Raw genomic sequence first — 14,829 nt, 5'->3', positions numbered from 1 at the left:
AAACTGGACGATTCTGAAGTCTAATCTGGTTGCTTCTAGGTTGTCGCTAGGCTTTAGCTAGGTGATGCTAAGTTGTTTCTAGGGTTGATTCTAGGTTGTCGCTGGGCTTTAGCTAGGTGATGCTAAGTTGTTTCTAGGTTGATTCTAGGTTGTCGCTGGGCTTTAGCTAGGTGATGCTAAGTTGTTTCTAGGCTGATTCTAGGTTGTCGCTGGGCTTTAGCTAGGTGATGCTAAGTTGTTTCTAGCTTGATTCTAGGTTGTCGCTAGGCTTTATCTAGGTGATGCTAAGTTGTTTCTAGGTTGTCGCTAGGCTTTAGCTAGGTGATGCTAGGTTGCTTTAGGTTGTCGCTAGGCTTTAGCTAGGTGATGCCAAGTTGTTTCTAGGTTGATTTTAGGTTATTGCTAGGTGGTGCTAGGTTGCTTCTAGGTTGTCGCTAGGCTTTAGCTAGGTGATGCTAAGTTGTTTCTAGGTTGTCGCTAGGCTTTAGCTAGGTGATGCTAAGTTGTTTCTAGGTTGCCGCTAGGCTTTAGCTAGGTTGTTTCTAGGTTGTCGCTAGGCTTTAACTAGGTGATGCTAGGTTGCTTCTAGGTTGTTGCTAGGCTTTAGCTAGGTGATGCTAGGTTGCTTCTAGGTTGTCACTAGGCTTTAGGTTTCTTCTAGGTTGTCGCTAGGCTTTAGCTAGGTGATGCTAAGTTGTTTCTAGGTTGATTCTAGGTTGTCGCTAGGCTTTAGCTAGGTGATGCTAGGTTGTTTCTAGGTTGATGATTTTGATGGTTGTTTCTAGGTCGCTGGGCTTTAGCTAGGTTGTTTGTTGGTTGTCGCTCGGCTTTAGCTAGGTGATGCTAAGTTGTTTCTAGGTTGATTCTAGGTTGTCGCTGGGGCTTTAGCTAGGTTGTTTCTAGGTTGTCGCTAGGCTTTAGCTAGGTTGTTTCTAGGTTGATTCTCAGTGCAGAGAGGTTCGACTGAAACTACAAACAGTCACAGACATGACACGGATGTCCAAACTGCAGAGACAGAAATTTGCGCTGAAACCAATTATTCGCACCTCTCACAGATCTACGGGTACGTCGTCCATCGCTTCCGGGTCTTCTCACAGCCACCATTGCCTTTCTCATTCCCTAGTATTATCTCGTTGTAAGTACTCAGGGTCTTCGGCTCGCCGCCGTCATTTCGCAGCCATTTCTTGGGCTAAGTGTTGCCTTCTTCCTTTTTAGTGGACCAGTGGTGAGTAGTGGAATTTGCCCAATTTCTGTGGCACTTACCCATTTATGATGGTGATAGTTTTCTGCGGTCATACATTTTACCTCCAGCTTTAACAGCTTCGCTGTTAAAATAAACAGGTCATCGATTAAGGAAGGAATGCGTCTTGGCATAGCGCTGCTGTCAATTATCACCAATGTAGTGGAACTGTCGTAAAGAGGCTGTTGGCCAAGAGCTCGCGTGGTCCGTAACCTTTTGCGGTTGACTGTATAATTAATAACTATGTGTATGGGGCATTACATGCTAACTGTCCCAGCCATAGGTGTATCTACCGGTGGGGGGGGCACTGGGCCCCCCCACTGAGAGAAGGGGGGGGGGAGGCCCCTCCCACTGCTTTCGAGTTGGCTGCACACTGGGAAACGAACAAATGGAGACGAAATTTTCATTCAACACAGCACTCACAATTGTATAATGAAATTTCATAACATATCTATCCTAGACTTCTGCTGTGAAGATTGTCTTCCATGTCTGACGACCATGTACCGTAGGCTTTCTGCGCTTCGGACCACCTATGCGACGCTTTCGCGCCTTGCGCTCAGAACATTTCAGAGGAGACTACCGCTGAGCAGGGGCACTATAACGTTGGATCACTCTGCCATGCTTTTATTCTGTTCTGTCTAACCAGAAAGAGCCACTGTCCGGCAATTCCAAAAACTTTCGGCGAAAGTTATGTGGGCACACTAAAGTGTGTGCCCACACAACTTTCACGCAGCGAGTATTCGCAGATTTGTGACGTCACGTAACAAGCAGGAAATTTTATTGTCACCAAACATCTTTTTACCAATAGTGAAGACTCAATGGCCAAAATATGCAGTATTGGAGATAATTTATTTTTATATATTTTTTTCTTATATTTCGTATAACTGGTCATTATATCCTTTCAGGACACATATTGACGGTTTTAAATTTTCGTTTTTCCATTCACTGTTGAAACCTGGAACAACTTGGATAGTTCGCTTTGCGCATTGACTCATGAAGAGTTCATTGAGAAACTACGAATACTCATCTAGTTTTAATCTGTTTTGCATTGTCTTAGCGGTTGTCTTTTTCTGTGTTCCCATCAACATCTGTACTCGCACCTGAAGATTTTGTTGTACAGCTATGTAAGCATATCATACCTTCATCTGTTTGTATAACTTTAGCGCTTCTTTCTTTTGTTGTTTGTACTAAAATATGTACCCACTCCTCCTATGTCTCGAAATCGAGACAGCAGTATTTTTAAATAAATGTGGTGGGTCATTGCCACGGCACTTGTTACATTGCGTTACGAGCGGATGCCGTGGACATGACCAAGAAAATTTCTATCAATCATAAATAGCTAACAATTAACACAGAAGCAAACAAAGCGGACTAGTTTAACATTGCAATCGCCTACTTGCCTACAGCTTATTTACTTGGAGGGGCAGAAGCAAAGAGACACTTGCCTTCTTTCACCACACCTTCTCCACCACTGTAAAAAGAGGAGGGTCACGAACGACACTTAGTGTGTATATTCATAGTTATTATAATCTTATGCTACCCTCTCAATGTGGTTTTCATAAAAATAAGTTGACTGAACTTGGTCTTCCTCCTCGGGAAGACCACCGATCTCTTACAGTAGAAAATTGGCACTCAGCTTATTCTTAAGACTTCTCTGAAGCACTTTGATTTCTCAACCACATGAGTTGTTTAGAAAGTGAAAATTTATGGTATTAGAAGAGTAACACGTTCTTCGTACTCATCCCATTTACAACGCCGAACATGGACAGTACTTTCCAGATGGAATGGTCAGTCGAAAAACAGGTTAAATGTGGCGGGCCCCGGGCAAGCATTTTGTGATCTTTTCTGCTTAATATTTGCCTTGATGAGATCGCAAGCATTGATAACAAGGCTAAATTTATCATTCATGTAGATGATACCAGATTATCTTTTGTGGGAAATTTAAATACAAACTTAGTAACAAGAGCTAATGGAGACCTCAATGGGTGTGATTTGCGTCAACGAAAACCACTTAAAGTTACCATACTGAAACTAAGGCGGTATTGTTTCGTCTTTAATTGATTTGTACAGTGCAAAATACAACTCGGAGAGCAAAGAAACACATGTAGACAGCGGAGACTCTCAACTAACGGTTTATTGCGCACAATACAAACGCGAATGTGCGCACTTCCACGGCTATGTAGTATCCCAGAACCATTTGCCATGCGGCAATACTTATATTGGACGAAGTGGAAGGTGTGCCAATGTGAGATTACGAGAGTGCCAGTGGAAAATACGAAAAATATGACCGATTATCAAACCTGGCAGCACATTCCACGAAGCATCAGGGCAAGCTGCTGTTCAATAATAAGGTGATAATAGGTAGACGCAGCGACATGAAGAAAAAGTAATTCTACAAAAACAGTACAATGTGCATCTGTTAGCCGTCTACCTGCTTAAGCGATAAGGAGATCAAATTCCTAAAAGTCATGCCAAGCGGTAAACAGACGAGGGAACCTTTTGTTTTTTCTCTTTCTGCTTGTTAATCAATTTCCCTTTCGCGTGCATGTAAACGTTAGCATTTACATGGTATAGAGGAGTCAGCACTGTCCATGCGTGCTTCTTTGCCGTCCGAGTTGTATTTTGCATTGTACAATTCACAATGAATCAAGACAAACTCGCTCGGCTGTCAGTTCAAATGCAGATGGAATGCAGATTGTTTGGACTGCGTGGAAACACTGCTGAGATGGCGGCAATGCGGCTAAATGACGAACTACAGATAGTATGATTTAAAGGGCCCCTAAATCGCCTCTGATAATTTCTTTAACATTTCAAGTAAACACACGCATCGAGTTAAGAATGCCGTCACAATAAACAATGCCAAACGCGGCAGCGCTCCGAGCCACAGACGCCCCACAAATTCCAAGAAACAGTCCCTTCTCTCCGTGCCTTTCGGCATTTCTCATTCCCTCAACGTTCGCCGTGTCGTCAACATGTCATCTGCTCGTCATCTACAATGCCTGTTTGTCCACTCGCGGGTACGCACGCTTGCTGCTCTTCCTCCTCGCATGGTGAGGAGGAACACTCGGTCAGAAGGAGAGACGAGCCGATGAACAAAGGAAAGAGCGAAACAAGGGAGGGCGTCTTTTGTATCATCAAACACGTGCAACTCTGCTATTAAGGCACCGTTTCAAAAAATTCTTATGGCTACGTGTTCACTGTGGACGCATGCAGAACTGCAACACCACAATTAAATTTCGACCTCTGAGTGGTTTAGGAGCCCTTTAAGGTTGGCCTGCATTATCAACATGCTTCTTTATAACGCATGCTTTTTACCAATGAAAAACAGGTTGACTTCTTGTGGAATAATAACCACAAATGAAATCACGCGCTGCTGGAAGGCAGGGTTTGGTGCAAATAAAACCAGTTGTTAGCAATTCCGATCTCGTTGTGTGTTTCTTCTTACTATCGTCTTTTATACGCGCTGCGCTTTTGAAGAACAATGAACCAGCCCGTGCAAACCAGTCTTACTGATTGAAAAATGTGTGAGTGGTGTGTGTAATGTGTATAGTGTCGTGCCTCTTTCACACCAGTGACCTATTTATAAGACACAGTATTAGTTCCACGTACACTTGTACAATTAGGAGCCGGAAATGCTACACTGAACACGTTTGTCATCTGAGCATTGCACCTGCAAGAAGTTGGTATGCCACTGGTCCCACCTCTGGCATTCTACCATCTGCAATTTCTTTCTAAACATTTAGGCACTTCAGTACAGTATGGAAAGCCATGCAGTGAAATATTTTTCAATACAAAATTTTTCAACAGTTCAAACAGTACCCCGACATTATTATAAGACACAAATGTATGCACCACAATAAGTGTTGCTAAAAGGTGCACTTTAGTACTAAGTGATTTTTCGAATGATAGTGAAGATACAGCTTCCACATAAAACTGTGTTTATCAATTGTTAGCTATTGAGCAATTTATTTTTATAAGATTTTATAAGCAGTTCATAAACAAATTTATCCATATGTGGGATACTTTTCCCAAAAATGTGTTTCTGCAAAAAAAAAACAAAAAAACTCATGTTTGGCCCACGTTTAGCCATGAATTGAGCACTGTCCTGGACCTAGTAAAAGTTAGGCTAAGTAGTGCATCTCATGGCACGGTACTGTATAGTCCATCCCCTAATCCTGAGGAAGGTGGGGGGGGGTGAACATTATATTGAGTTGCCTGCGATAATTACTAAAGAGAAGTCTGGTGCTGCAATCGTTCAGCTACCATGGAGATTTTGCAGCTACCACATAGTTTTCCCTTTTCTTCGGGCTCGCAGCTTCGATCGTACTGGTGGCTTTGTTTATTGCTACTTTCATGCTTCAGCAATGCGAGTGAGATTACTGCATTTTTTCATTTTGTGACAAACACAGTGGCTGGACCCTGGCAGAGCGGCAGCCTCTCACTCATATTAACATTGTTTGCAATGCTCACATGTTGTGTCCTTTGTCTCAGTCCTGTGTAGCTTTGGCGACACAAATTAACTGCAGTGTTGTTGGGCCTAGCTTTACGTACTTCCATTCACATTTTGCAAAGTTCAGCGGTGAGCATTTGCCACTTTCTCTTTCTTTGCATCGAATGCTGCAAAAACTGTCTGGACATTTTCGTGGGCCACATTCATTCCGAGTAGCAACGGTGTATGCGCTGAAAACTGCAGCTTGTACAGCATTGCTCTTGCGCTACTTGATCAATTCAATGCTGAGCTAACACACATGGTATGCAGAGAGCGTTTGCACCTGAGAGACACCAAATGGACAAAAAGCAGAAGCTCCCATAGATTAAATTTAAAAAGTGACTTTTGAACCAGTTCAAGGCAGTACTGTCGTGCATTTTAAGATCACATTTTTAGGCAAGACCAGTTACCAAGCACAGAGGAAAACTACCCTTCGTCCATGACATTGAGTAGTGCTTTGAGCCATAGTTCATAAAAATGCAGTGCTGCACTTATCCTGCGTTAATAGAGGTGAGCGATAACAGATTAAATATTGAAACTGTGCATTTACTATTCTATTACACACTTGAAAGGATGACTACTGTAAAATCCCGAGCAAGCGCCTCCCCCCTCCCCCCCCCTTCCCACGGTGAAAGATCATCTGATAAGATTTGGAAGGGGGGCCCTTGCTCGGTCACGGATCAAAATTCAAGATGACGGCGGAATAGCCACTCAGAATGAAAGGCATACCCGTGCTTCTAATGGAATGCTTTATTGAACACGCATGCATTCACTATTTTTATTCACCTCATTGGGTAAATAGAAAGAGTGAATGAAACAGTGAAAATGGCAGAAGGGAAGGGCGCTTGCTCGGGATTTTACGGTACATCATGACTAATGACAAAAGTAGCAGTTTTATGTCAAAAAACATGGTTGATCCTTCCGTCATAGGAATCGGTATAGTACGAAAGTGAACCGTGTGTTCACAGGAGTATAGTTGATTGTTCATTGTACATCGATGTACGAGAGCTTGCACAATGTCTATTGGTGCTTGGCAGTTGTAGCACCATTTGACATGGATGCGCCCACATTGACGCCTAGTGGCACATCTTCATCCCGACGACTAGCACCAAAGATCATGATTCAACCCTTGTTGTAGCTGAAGTAGTTAACATACACCTGGACACACCATATGCTGAATCCCACGCAACGCGACAGGCAGAGTTCAAAGCTTGAGCCGTGAAAGCAGGAAGGCGTTCCGCTTTCTGCTGGCGTGTGTCTTGCTGCACCGGAAGCCAAAACAACCGAAGCAGTCTCATGATGCAGTACTTCACTGATCCCAGATGGCGACACTGCCCCCCGCCAACCAAGGTCACTGTGAAAGGGAGAAGCTGCGAGAGATATAAGGCACTTGGGAGGTTTTGGGTTCGCCTCCCAGGTCATCCAAATCAACGAAACATTTGCTTTGGTTTTTCTTCCTCATCTATTAATGTGAATTTTACCGGCGTCACATCCATGACAAAAATGATGTCAGTGAAGTCTTAGTGGGCCCCGTCATAAAACACTTTCATGTTTAAATTATCTGGCACTTACATCTTTACAAGTGCTGCTAAATGCAGATACCAGAAGAGGAGGCAACACTAGCACTGCCACATCATTTTCCTAAATTTCAGAGCAATCTTATTTTTCTAACTGCATAAAAGTGATGAGTAGCTGTGTGCATGAACACGCATTGCCAACTGTCATGTTCTGAACACATTTTGTCGCAAATGACCCATTTTGTAAGTCACAGAACTGTACGAATCCAGAAGAACGAAGCTTAGGCAAATCCATTTACTACTCTCTGGTACAGAAAGCGGAGCCTGAGCGCAAAACGTAAGACCTACCCGAAAACTGGTGAGAAGGAAATCGAAGCTCAGCAATGGTGATGGCCTCCAGCTTCAATCATTAACAGATGGCGAACAAGAGAGCATGGTAAATTACGCATACTCATGTATTCTTAGACTTAATAAACATCTGTTGTATAATCAATTCAATCAAGGCTCCTTAGTTTAATTTGGTACTCTTCATACTCATGGTTATCATGCTCGCTGAATCAACACTAACATCAGAGTTCCTTTTAGTGATTACTGTAGGAAACTCTATGCCTTAGCAGCCCTTAGCAGCTTCATTTTTTTTTCTAGACGTGTAGCATACTGTTCTATAGAACCTCACTTAAGCTTCCAAGATTTGATCATAGCAATGACACATTTATTTTGTGTACCTTGCTCAATTGCACAGTTAGTCCAGCTCTATTCTCCTGCATGATGCACAAGATCATCATTCTAATGGCTGATTACTAAATGCACGCTGGAAAAAAGGACAGCACATGAGGTTCACAAAAAGATTGAGTGCTGGTTGATCTTGTGGCTCACTAGAATGAACCAACTAGTGTTCCAATATATTTTACAGAGATCCTCACTGCATCAACAATGTCCATAACGTATGCTTTATCCTCTTCCTTGAATGCCACAAGTAAACTTGAGTAATAGGTACTTTTCCTATGCTTACAAAGGTTGAAAAGTGGATGCGTGCAAAATTAGACACAAGAAATACAGGTGCGCTGGAGGGAGATGGACAACTGTGACTGATGTGGTCTCGTCTACAAGACGGGCATCATCATGCATTGCTGAAACGTGTTCGTGTGCTCCAAACCTCCTCTTTGTTGAATTCTAGGTGAGTAAGCGCTCTGCGCTAGTAATGTATGCGCATGTGCCCGTTACACTGCTGGAAATGTAAAACACTGCAGATAGTTTGATTAGGTGAAATTCTACAGGCAGTTGGTATTGCCAAAATACCATCGGCAACACGGTCAGAAGCCCAGCACCAGTTTATCCATGGGTAACCAGCCGAAGCACCGTTTGGAACCACAGGCACATTTTGTGTTGCTTCTCTGTGACGACGTGTGGCAGCCGCCAGAGTAGTCGTACGTCAGCTCTTCGCCCGCACTAATGTTTCTCTTCGCAAATAATGCAAGCTCGGGCACAACACACTCGGCACGCACAGGCGTAATAGCCAGGTTGGGCTCGCACGAGTGATTCAGAAATCGCCCGACACCGCCGACGCTACTAGGGTCCACCACCAGCGTCACCACACCGTTTTCACGCAACACCATCACGTAGTTCGATTCGCAGCATGCGAGCTTTGATACCCTCTGGCGTGCTACCTCGAGGCTGATGACTTCTCCGGCATACGAGCAGACGTAGCTGCCACGAAGAATGGACTCCATTGTCAGGACGCCAAACCCTTTTGTTTGGGTCTTGAACACTTGCAGTCTGCAACGCAGGCCGTGCTGGACATCACGGATCGGGCAGGCGGGGCCGCAAGTGCACAGGGAAGAACACTCGATCGTCGCGGCGCATCTTGCCCGTTTGCTGCGCACCACACAGGGGCACTGGGAGCTGCAAGCTGGCCGGCAGCTGCAGCTGGCAAACACTTCGTTAAATGCTTGCTCATCCGATCCAGGGCCCGGCACATTTCTGGTGGTGTACTACAGCGCAGAACAAAAGGAGTCAGTCAATCGCTGAGAGAAAAAAGCAAATATCTAGCAAGACCCTGCTCATTTAATAGCCCGAAAAGGGCCAAGGAAAAGGGATGTGCTTTCGCACAGACATCGATAAGAAAACTGCGCCGCGGTCGCGAATGTTTCGCAGTCGGGGGCAGTTTCTCCCCCTACTTTCCGTTCAACTGCTCGAAATCGCTCCACCGTTCCTGCGTCACAGGACCGACTGCCTCACCTCGAAGTAAGGGAGTTGTTCAGCATCCACTTCGTTGAGAAACGAGACAGGAGTGCGCTCCAGCCCTCCGCTGATGTCTGTGCACGCAGGGCCAGGGCTCGCCATCGCCCCTTTCATCGCATCATTCGCTGCCATCCGGAGTAGCGGCACGGCAACGGTGGCAATCGTAACCAGCGGAGGCGCTGTAGTCGCAAGCAAGATTGCTTGTTTCCGGACGCGGATGCAGCGGCGGCTGGTCCCGTCGGCTTTGAGCCAGTCTAAGAAGGTGTTGAGGCAGGCGTTTAGCGGTAATTGTTAGCCGGAGAAAAAATTTGGTGTCCTAGCACCGGCCCATTGCCCCCCCCCCCCTGAAAATTTTCAGAATGACAAAAAAATGACACTCGACCACATTTACCCCCCCCCCCCCCCCGCCCCATGGCTACGCCAGTGCTTTGGGACCCTTTCTGTAAACTTATGGACTGTGTGAATGCACACAAGTCTGTTGAAAGCTGGTTGTTGCTCGTCGTCCACCTATTTTTGCGCAAACCTGTTAACCACCTATCGCTCCGTCCACCGATCGCAGCCATCGCTGGCGATAGGTTGACACTTGACAGGTTGAGCTGTGCTACCCTCTCTGTGGCCTCCGTAATCAACTCCGGCAGCACGCCATCGAATAGCGAAAACGAAGCAGCTTACGAAGTGGTTGAGATCTGCTATTCCAGGTGCCATAACACTACCTGCCATTTCCATTTCATACTCCTGCAAGCCGACAATCTGCGTACGCCAAGAAGTTCGTGGACAAGCAAAATATATTTGAGAACGATCAGCGATAAGCTGAAACTTGGGCAATGTGGTTGTGCCTTCATTATGAAGTTACAGCCACAGATGCGTGGATTGTGGCGTTAATTGAATAGTGAGAGCCTGATGTTCATTGCACTGATGAGCTGAAGCGACTCCACTCGCCAGTTGCCTTATATGCCTTACACAATGTCGCAGCTTTACAAGTCTACAGTCGCTATATTTGCAGCACACAACACAGCTAGGGCAAGTCGTGGTGTCTAAGAAAAGAAACCTTGAGATAAACACTGTCTCGCAGCTTAAGTCACCACAGAGCACGTTGTAATACAGGCAGATGACGACGCTCGCTCTCCACCAGAGGTTAGGTGATGAAGACTGGACATATCCAATAAACGCGGAAATTTGGCCTAGTTGGTGGTAACTGAAGTTTTACATTTTAAAATGCGCAAAGCAACAATCACAGAAGGAAAAGACACGGAAACAGGACGGGCACCAGTCCTGTTTATGTCTCTCTTCCTTCTGTGATTGTTGCTTTGCACTTGTGCTTGTTTAAACGTACAACTTCATAGCCAGTCAGATCGGTCGCCGGTGCTATGTACAGTAAAAGCTCATTAATTTGAACTCGAATGGGCCTATAAAATTGTTCAAATTAAGCGGAGTTGGAATTAGCAGGTGGGCGCTAGAGTGAACGGACATCATGTCCACACTGCGCGGGCAGAACGCAAAGAAGCCACCTCTGGACTCGGTATCGCGAATTAGGCGCTACTACACGTTTGTGGCAGTTGATTTCGCAAATTAGGTTCATGGAGCTCTAACAGCGAACAGAAATAATTGATCAGTCAGTGATACGCCAGAAACAAGTGCCAACATGCATTCATGTGAGCAGTGAGCCTTAATGTCGAAACATATGACGCTATTTATGCTCCCAAACCCGTTATTTACATGAATAGTTAACACAATCAAAATTAAAAGTAATCAGTAATTGCATGTACTTGTGTTTCTTCTGTCGCGATCGACTCCATGAGCATCGCTTGCAGCTTGCCCAAGAGCTCCAGTGCGGCGTCCGAATTCTCACCTGTTGACAAATGCTGCTGTTTCGTTGTTTTTTGCATCTCAAGTAAATTTAGTTTAGTTTGGTTTTGCAACACATTGTGATCACTCTGGGCCGACTTCTGCGAGGAGCGATGAAAACCAGGGACTCCAGTTCGAATTAACCATTGTGGATACTGACGCATTCGAATTATGAAGAGGTTTTCCCCATAGAAATACACAGGGCTGTGCCAGGACTAGGGCGTCAGTTTGAATGAACTGTAAGTTCAAATAACCGAGCTTTTACTGTATACTGGAACAATGCTATGTAAATGGAAGCGGGTAGTTGAAAACTCGTTCGACTAGGCCGCTGCGATCTGTAGCGATTCACATATTTAAAGTCTTGTAACAAATTATACACTTTATGCAGAGAGCTTAAATCGGTCTGCAAATTATCCGTATTGTCAAAATCATTCCAGGGCCCCTTTAACCCCTTAGGTGCTTTATTTTTTTAAAAATTTCCCAACCAAAAGTGCCTCTTTTTTTTATTGCTGATTTCGAATCTGACTGTACTAAAAAGTAGCTAGTTGATGTTGAAAAAATATTTGTACCACATACTTAGTCAAATCAAAACACGGAATAACACAAGGGGGCCTGTTGCAGCTCCTGCACCAAAAGCGAGTTTCCTTTCTCAACTTTTTCCCATTTTCTTCTTGCTTCTGAGAGCAAATGAAGCACTTTTGAAGGAAACTGCTGAATATATTCCATAAGGTCATCTGGCGATGACAAGTTGAAAGTCTTGTCTGCAATGGCCAAGAATGGAAAGCGAGGAGGCTTCACAGGGGATTGTCTATAGGGGCTTTAGGATTGTCCGTATCAAGCAGGATCCACTGGTGAGCACTCGCGATGTTCGCTTCCGAGCTGTTTTCATCATCACCGGAAGAGATGCTCAATTCAACGCCATCGCTGTCTTCACTTCCGGACACAAGCTAAACATCTGTATCCGAATCATCATCACTCGAAGAAGATTACAAAATTGAAAAGCTTCTTTTTCGTGTTGACGAGCCAGCTATGCATGGGTGGCCGCCACCGCAAGCCATCTTTTCATACAAAAACCGCGCTCTTTCCGCAGGAGAAAAATAAATTGTCAAGTAAATGCTGCCATCTGGTGGATTAGATGCAATCTAAGCTGTAGAAGAGTGCCTCTTGTCCTGAACGCTAGAGGGGAGTACCTATTCCGCTAGGACGAGCTCTGCTCGTCCAAAGCAGTTAAGGAGTTGAACACATTCATGCACCATTCTAATGAAATTACTTTCCTCAACACAGCAATATCTATTCAACACGCAAAACCAAAGACCACTAGCCAGCAATACCTAGATTACACTAGTCGTCACCTGAGACACTGCAAGCAAGGAATATTTTGCCTGACAGGCGAAGTGCACAAGAAGGATCTGTAGCAACGATGGTGATTACATTTCCCATTAAGCAATCTAAAGGCAACTTTAGCATAAAGAAATTCCCCACACGATGCTCTAATCAAGGGCTACAACGATGCCTGCTAATTAGAAAAGAAATTGGCACAGTCTGATGCGCTCCAAACTGTTAACATTATATTGCGTGATTACTATACAATAATTTAAAGCAATGAGCACCTTAGAAAAGTGTTGAAAGCACGAAGGGTCACCTACTGCTGCCAATTAAAGACATCTACGTTACTGCACGCAACAAGAAAGCTTTCAGTATACCGCCAATATTATACCTTGTTCTCGTCCCAGATGCAAGACTTGCAAACACTTTCAACAACAGTGCCGGAAGTGATAATGTCCACCATATAAAATTCAGTTTTATTGCACCAGCTCAAGCATTATTTACCTGCTAGAATGTTCACTGTGTCGCAAGCAATACATTGGTAAAGAAAGGCGACCAATTAACGTTAAATGATGAGCATCGCGCAGACACAGCATTCACCAGAAGCAGTGGCACACCATTTCAATACGGCAGGCCACAACTTCAATGAAATTGGACTTTATATACACAATCTGAACTTTCACTCCCCCAGAAGCAGTCCTCGTGTTGAGATGTCTGCGCCAGTGACATTTGTGGATTGAGCTCCCTCCCCCCCCCCCCCCCCCCCCCACCGCCCGATTACTTCAAGTTTTAATCTTCCACTGAACCTCTGCGTTGTTGTTATTCAGTCTGCCTCTGTCTTCATTCATGCCTGACAAATGCTCTTGCAGGTTTTACATGGGAACGGAAAGCAGTTTTAACGTGATAGCATTAAAAAGCCCGTGTGGCACGAAATCTAGGATCATTGGCGTTGCCCTTGAGCGAAAAATCTCGATGGATGCAAAATACAAAACTCTGGGCCAAAATCAAACCCAGGAATACTGTGTGGCAGTCCAATATTCTACCACAGAGCATCTCCAGTGCTTGAAACTGTTTCAGAAAAAGATCCTGTGGCTGTTATGTCGGGCGAGGAGTCGCATCAGCAGTTATGTAGTGTGGCAGAGGCTTAGAACTGCACAAGGCATCACACCACTTGTATTGTGTAACAAGTGTGTGAAAGCTGCCCACCCATTACAAAGGGCTCAGCCATTAATTCATCATCATCAGCCACAGCATCAACTAAGTGCAGCTGTGTAGGTGCACATATTGCATTACAGACGCTTAGTGGGCACTTCGCAACTGTGCTTGCAGTAGACATCGTAAGAGTTTACAATGTCCACCGTCATGTGCACAGACGTTCCCTCGTGGCATGGTTGAGGTGTCCAGTGAGAGGCAAAGCATGTAAAGAGAATAAGAAGGGGATGTGAACAAAGCCCGATAACATTCTACTCTTAAAGGGACACTAAAGGCAAATAACAATTTATGTCAGAGTGAAAGCTCAATGTATGACAACTTCTAAAATGGCAATATTATCAACAGCAGTGCCCTACTCACCGAGAAATTAAGCTAAATGTATCACACGATGAGCGCCACGAGCGGCACATTTTGGGAATGATACCGATGACGTGAGAGAGTTCAACTACAATTAATCACTCGTAATCAAACTAGCTGCAATAAAAAAAGAACCTTCCGTGCATCAAGACACATAATAAAATGCTGCTTGTTCGTTTCTGCTTGATTCATGGAAAAAAGAACCTCTTTGGTGTTACCAAGGGGAACGGCGTGCGTGGTTCAAAGGTTCCGTTTTCGCCGAACTGCACTTCGCCCGGCACCCTGTTTCGCTCACACGGTCGCGTCTCCGTGGTAGTTTCGGTATCGCGTACTGCTGCGTGTGTCTTGCGCAACTCGTGATAGTTGCCCTGACAGAAAGTTCGACAAAATGCCGCATGCATGTGATGTTGCCAGATGTCCAAATGGCACGCGCCGCCAGTGCACGCCGCCGCGCAGTAAAGGCGGGCAACGTTGGGCACGGCAGCAGTGACGTGAGAAACACCACTTTCAGACAGGCGATTTGAAGTGCGCTAACGTGATGTAGACCACTAAAACGTGATTTTATTTCAAAATAAGCACTTCCTTGGCACAAAAGTAGCACT

The 14,829-nt window shown here is 44.8% G+C and overlaps 1 protein-coding gene across 2 annotated transcripts; it reads right to left on the bottom strand.

Annotated features, from left to right (window-relative positions):
- Positions 1-6,365: 6,365 nt before the first annotated feature.
- LOC119395708 (histone-lysine N-methyltransferase SETMAR) lies at positions 6,366-9,648 on the bottom strand. Of its 2 annotated transcripts, none has more exons than XM_037662718.2 (2): positions 9,485-9,647; positions 6,366-9,237 (listed from the first exon to the last, which is right to left on the bottom strand). In XM_037662718.2, exons 1-2 carry the CDS (start codon positions 9,617-9,619, stop codon positions 8,560-8,562), a joined length of 813 nt encoding a protein of 270 aa, XP_037518646.1. In that variant the 5' UTR covers positions 9,620-9,647; the 3' UTR covers positions 6,366-8,559. The 2 variants fall into 2 exon arrangements, 1 of the variants encoding a protein (XP_037518646.1); XR_007416492.1 differs by having other exon boundaries at positions 9,001-9,270; positions 9,485-9,648.
- Between the last annotated feature and the right edge of the window lie 5,181 nt (positions 9,649-14,829).

Source organism: Rhipicephalus sanguineus, chromosome 6 (genome assembly GCF_013339695.2).
Source record: "Rhipicephalus sanguineus isolate Rsan-2018 chromosome 6, BIME_Rsan_1.4, whole genome shotgun sequence".
NCBI classification, from domain to species: Eukaryota; Metazoa; Arthropoda; class Arachnida; order Ixodida; family Ixodidae; genus Rhipicephalus; species Rhipicephalus sanguineus.
The sequence above is the reverse complement of the archived record's forward strand: the minus strand, read 5'-3'. Positions and strand labels throughout refer to the sequence as shown.